Source organism: Anarrhichthys ocellatus, unplaced genomic scaffold, assembly GCF_004355925.1.
Source record: "Anarrhichthys ocellatus isolate YVR2014 unplaced genomic scaffold, GSC_Weel_1.0 scaffold829, whole genome shotgun sequence".
Lineage (NCBI taxonomy): Eukaryota > Metazoa > Chordata > Actinopteri > Perciformes > Anarhichadidae > Anarrhichthys > Anarrhichthys ocellatus.
Window position 1 is genome coordinate 10,613 of NW_022280803.1, and position 5,738 is coordinate 16,350.

At 41.1% G+C, this 5,738-nt stretch overlaps 1 protein-coding gene across 1 annotated transcript in view; it reads right to left on the bottom strand.

The window, feature by feature from the left end:
• Positions 1–5,155, bottom strand: part of LOC116377035 (doublesex- and mab-3-related transcription factor 1-like) — a 12,782-nt gene extending 7,627 nt beyond the window's left edge. The window contains exons 1-4 of the mRNA XM_031838565.1: positions 4,931–5,155; positions 2,897–3,059; positions 1,658–1,815; position 634 (exon numbers count right to left, since the gene is read on the bottom strand). Coding sequence (XP_031694425.1) covers position 634; positions 1,658–1,815; positions 2,897–3,059; positions 4,931–5,152 — 544 coding nt within the window. The 5' untranslated portion in view covers positions 5,153–5,155. The remainder of the gene's footprint in view (positions 1–633; positions 635–1,657; positions 1,816–2,896; positions 3,060–4,930) is intronic.
• Positions 5,156–5,738: the final 583 nt, after the last annotated feature.

Below are 5,738 nucleotides of genomic sequence, written 5' to 3' on the forward strand. Positions count from 1 at the left end.
TTCTATATAGTTATTCTTAATTCTCGTCATTGGTGTCATCGGGTCGGACACCCAGGCTGTACTGCTGGGCCTGCTGGAGGGAAGGGAGGCTCGAGAGAACCAGAACCAGGACCGAGAGGAGCAGACTGTCAGACCCTGCTGCAGTGAAATGAGAGGTTTTCTAAAAAGGACTCTGGTGCTCAGAAATACTACCGCTTTAGTCCACAGGGGCCGCCAAAGTAAATACAAAATGAGTTGTAGTAACTTTAAAGAATATTTTGAGGTCACTTCAGCTCATGGCTAGGACCACACTGGACTGGAACTTTGTTTTAGGGGTTTGAAGTTGACTACTTTTCATCCCAGAGACAAATCATTTTGGTGTGACAGACGATTTGCTGAGACTAATATTTGGTGCTACATCCGTCTCTTCCAGCTGTGCCTTCACGCAGTTGACTCACTTTATATTACTGTGACAAGTTATCTGACGAGGTAATAGGAAGTAAGCCTTGTTCATGCTGAGGGGATTCGTAGCTAAGCAGCTTATCTCCTGTTTCTGTGGTATGAAGCAGCTCAGATGTAAAGTCATCCCTCCAACACACACACACACAGACACACACACACACACACACACACACACACACACACACACTTGACACTGAGCCTTACAGTGCTTCTGGTTCTAGCAGGATCAAACCAGTTACAACCAGTTACATTCTGTGTCAGCCTCAGAGAGAGGAGGACTCATGCGTGAGTGACACATGAAATGAAGGAGGTGCCAGCCTTAGATCAGCATAAAAAGCTGCAGAAAAACTGTGAGGGGGGCTTCTCCCCACCCCAACTAGAGAATGGGAATGTCAGAGAGCTGACAGAAGAAGACCTCATTACAAAATCAGTGAAGGCTGACAGAGAGGAATGCTAAAATTAGTTCTGTAGCCACTGTGACTGTTTCATTGAATTGAAATTGTTGTATGTGAATCTTGTGTGAAAAACCAGAAATAAAAACATAGCCTTACATTTAGTAAGTGACTGAAACCAAAACAGTGTTCTGGTCCTTTAAAACAATGTACCCCTCTTCCCCTGTCCATTAGTGGTGCGATAAGATGTGACGACTGAAACATGCAGAGGAGCTTAAGGTGAGTTCTCTGGGTGAAGACTTGGCAGGGTTAGTTATAAATGGTGAGAATGTTCACAATAGGCAATAGTAAAGTATAGACGATGTACATAACTATTACATACAGGGTGTTAGGGTTACATCCCATTGAGAGCGCCGAGGGCATTAGCCGTAAAAGACTTTCAAGAAGATAATTAATTCCGAAATCCTAACTATTTAGCTACGGGGTGAGATAAAAGGCCGAAAGTATTGTTCTGAGACCTCAAGGAGGAACCCATATCCTCAGCAGGTGGAGCAGCTGACGGAGTAACCACCGTGTTAGGTGCGAACTACTTCCCCGCCTAGAAACGGGACAGGAGCTGCTCACGCTACATTACCAAGTCAGTATTTCCAATTTAAATAAGATTATGAATTGTATTTAAGGCACACATACGTTTCCCCTTCAGTGGCACAAAACCCTCACCACATTACAGGTAACCAACAGAAAGGACTAGCATGTGATATACCGACAGTACTTTGAGCCCTTTAAAAAAGGCTTCAGGTAGAGTTTGACTGTTATTAAGTCACCTGGTATTGCTGGTAGTTGTACAGGTTGCCGTAGTAGGCTGGGTAGTGTGACGGCTGGTAGAAGTTGTAATAGGAAGTCTCCAGCAGCAGGTCTGACGATCCCTCACTGTGAGCCCCGGCACCAGCTGACGGGCTGGGAGACAAAGCTGAGCGGCTGCCTACAAATAAGACATCCGACATCAATTCAGAGGCTCAAGTGTGACGCTTGCGGCTGGATTTTAGATCATTATCGCATTTGAAATATGGATTTGAGGATTACGTCCATGCATTTATGTACTAATTATGGTTAGTAACTTGGATTAATAATACGTAAATTTATAAAACTATGAATTATGCATCCAACAGCAGAGCTTAAGCTGACTTTTAGGTGTTTATTTTCCTAGCTGAGTATTTCCTGATGTTATTCGGCTTGCAGTAGATCTTTCGATCAATCATTAAATAGGAAAAGAAGATGTGAACTTCTCTGGCTGTCCCATCACAGCTCAAATCGCTATCAACAGCACCATCTGCAGGTGGGAGTAGTTTTTTGACGTCAAAATTAGCCGACCTACCACATCATTCACACCATCACAATGCAGGAATGTGGGTTGCCCTCTCAGGTCGAGTATTACCATCACCATCATCATCATCATCCAATTGCTCATTATCCGTTGTTCTTTCCTTATCAACAAGGCCACATTCTTCTCAGGCAGACCCTGATCCTTCGCAGGAAGACACTGAAGACACTGTGTGCACCTCCGACGCCAAAGATAATGACATTTGTTGTCCCTGTTCTGCCTCTTGTCATCACCGAATCGCAGAGTGCTCGACTCCTTTTTCCAGATCAGTCATTTCCTCCCTGTTGCCAAGCCAGAGACTTAAGGTTCACCCTCACATGAACACAAAGCAGAAGACACGAGAAGCCTTGACCAGTCATATTCCTACCTCCTAACGTTTGCTATCAGGCACGGAACACCATATCTGTGTCTGCCTCCCCCGACTGCCAAGGGGCCCTTTCAAGCTGCTGCCTCCAAAATCAAATTTGATTTTCACAGATTTTTCCATTAAAACGTCTCTTATTGATGATATCTTTCAAAGTATTCTTGACGTTCTGGGTGTTTTATTGTTTTACAATAACAGTAGACTAAACAGACTCTAAAAAATGTTTTGTTAGTTGCACACACCCATAGAAAGACCTATGCAGCTGTACAATCAGCTATCGGCTTCATTAGTAGTGTGACACAGTACACGATAACTCACCTGTGACAGCAAGACAAGGCGTTGGTGAAGGAGCTCCTCCCTCCTCAGAGAACAAGCAATCTGCTGCAGCTTCATTCTTCACCATCACCTCGGGACCGGACAGAGCCACCGGACTACAAATCCCAAGCTCCTCTTCCTGAGCCTGCTGCCGCCTCAGGGCAACCTGGAGGGGAATAAAATAAAAACAAAACATTACCCAGATCTACTTATGACTTATGACAGACTCACCTGCTTGATAATGCAACAAATAGTAATAATAATAACACATACATAATAAGTAAATTATTGTGATACTTAATTGTTCTCTCACGAATATGGAATTTGTTATGTAATATCCTTGTCTTTAGCCATTCGTTTTTATAAATGTGTTGTAATAAACGGGTAAGACTGAAGCCATAACTTCATAGCTTCTTAAAATTGGAGTATCTTCTTTTTCAATCTATTTTCTAAAATTGTAAATGTAATCTTTTTTGGTGTGGGTGTATTAATTGGACGATAAAGGCATTTTTTTGAATTTGTACCATTGGTCTCTGGGAAATTGAATTTTTCTATGCTAAAATCTTAATTAATTAAGAAACAAAACCGGTAGATAAAAGTCTCAGTTGGATGCTTGTTTCAGCTAATTTAACCACTATTAAATAAATATTTGTTTGTTTTTTCTTTGGTTGTTTTTGACTGATGTGACTTGTGCTACTGTCAAATTTACATTGGGATACATAAAGTAGGCCTACCATCTATTTAATATATCTACTTCTATCTATCTATACACCAGTGTGTTTGCCACATGTCATAGTTTTAAAATATATAAATAGATTTACTTAATCACAAAAAACATAGCCATCAATGAGCCTACCCAAAAATGGCGCTGAAAAAAAACAACTAAACTGTTACTTCAAAGCTACAATCTACAGTTACAAAGCAAATGACCACAATATATTAGTGCTGGGCAATGATTAAAATATTTAATCGCGATTAATCGCATGGATTTTTTGCGATTAATCGCATTGTTATGGCAAAGTTCAATAATGAATTCAAAAGTAGTGTATTGCGCACTTTTATTTTAAAAGTACTGCTATATGAACAAAAGTGCAATAACATTTGGTTCACGAGATGCAGGTAGCATGTTTTATACTTAATGTGAATATAATTCATACTTTGTTGGCATCTTATTCTGAAAACCGGATGTTCGTCTGAAGAAACCGGATGTTGTCTCACGTTAATCTTTCCGCTAACTTTCAAAGTCCTTCACTCGCTCCCGATCTGTGCCGTTTAAATTAGTTTACCGTGAATTTCAGCATATAGGTGCACTAACATGTAGGTATCTGCTGAGTTGACCACGGAGATCTGAGTGTCTGCTCACTTTAAAGGCTCAAGGACATACACACACACGTTCACACACACACACACACACACACACACACATACAACTGACTATAGGATGTTTGCTGGCTTTTATCCCACTGTTCTTGTCATCCTCTTGTTGTTATGTCTATGTATTGTCTCGTCTTTCAATAAAAAAAATAAATAAATAAATATAATAATAAATTTTAAAAATGCATTAATGCGCAATAAAATAATTGTCGGCGTTAATTAATGAATGCATTAACGTGAAAATAACGCGTTAACTTGCCCAGCACTAATATATATATATATATATGTAGCATAACTTTTAATTAATATAAGTGTATCAACTGTTTGCGGTAAGCAACAAGTGTAACAATATACAAAAACATTTCTAAAAAGCACACATTAGCTTAATGGTTTAAGGTTTACGACAGCTAATGCAGGTTTTAAGCTAGGTTGACACTTCAGGTGTCTTTGTTGGTACACAAATAAAATAAATAAAATAAAACAAACATACATCAAAATGTTATCTAAAACAATTACGTATTGTATTTCCCGTTTCACACCGTAGAAACAACTTGTTTTACATAAAATATTCACGTTTAAATGCTTAACTTTTGAGTTTGGCTCAAGCTAATGCTAGCCGCGCGCGCTAATCGTTTTTAAAAAATTTAAAAAACCAACCGTTACCTGGGCAGCCATGACTCTCTGCCTTTCAGCTATCAGTTTACATTTGGGACACTGGCAGTCCCTCCAGTTGCAGAAGTGCTTGTGGCCTTTCAGAGGAGACACGTAGCCGTGGTTCCTACAGCGGGAGCACTTGGGCATTCTTGGGGGTTTCTGGTGGCCTTTGGATGGGGACAGAGATCCGGGGTGCTCCAGCACCTGCTTGTTCTGCTTGTCCATGCTCATGGCCGCTGGAAATAAAAACTACAAAAACAACAACAACACAAAATAAATCTGGTGCTAATTGTTAAACCTATACCCAGAGCAGACAGACTTTAAGCCATGTATTGGTGACAGGCCTCCGTTTATAAGGTCACCGTTTCTCCCCACCCATGCTGCTGTGACTGGTGGGAGGAAACAAACTGGATGCGGGGGAGAAAACTGTCAGGACAGTTCGCATCACTAACGCTGCTCTCACTCTGATGTGTTTGGTGCTTTTCACACTTAAATTATTAATAAAACACAATTCAATATTAAAGCTGCGAGCAGCATTGATCGGGCCCTCGCAACTTCACGCACGTCGAGGGTACTAGCAGGACTCTGGCCATGCATTTCTGTGACCGTCATACACTGCGTGCACGAGTTAAACGGTATTTCCTGGTACTGGCAGGACTCTGGGTGACGCGGCCATGAATTTCTGTGACCATCACACTCTGCGTGCACGAGTGAGATATTTCCTGCGTAGACCAGCAGCATAGCAAGATCATGTTGCCAGGTCTTAAGCCTCAAATGTTTTGAGTGTACCTCTGATACAATCATAAATGTAAGCCTT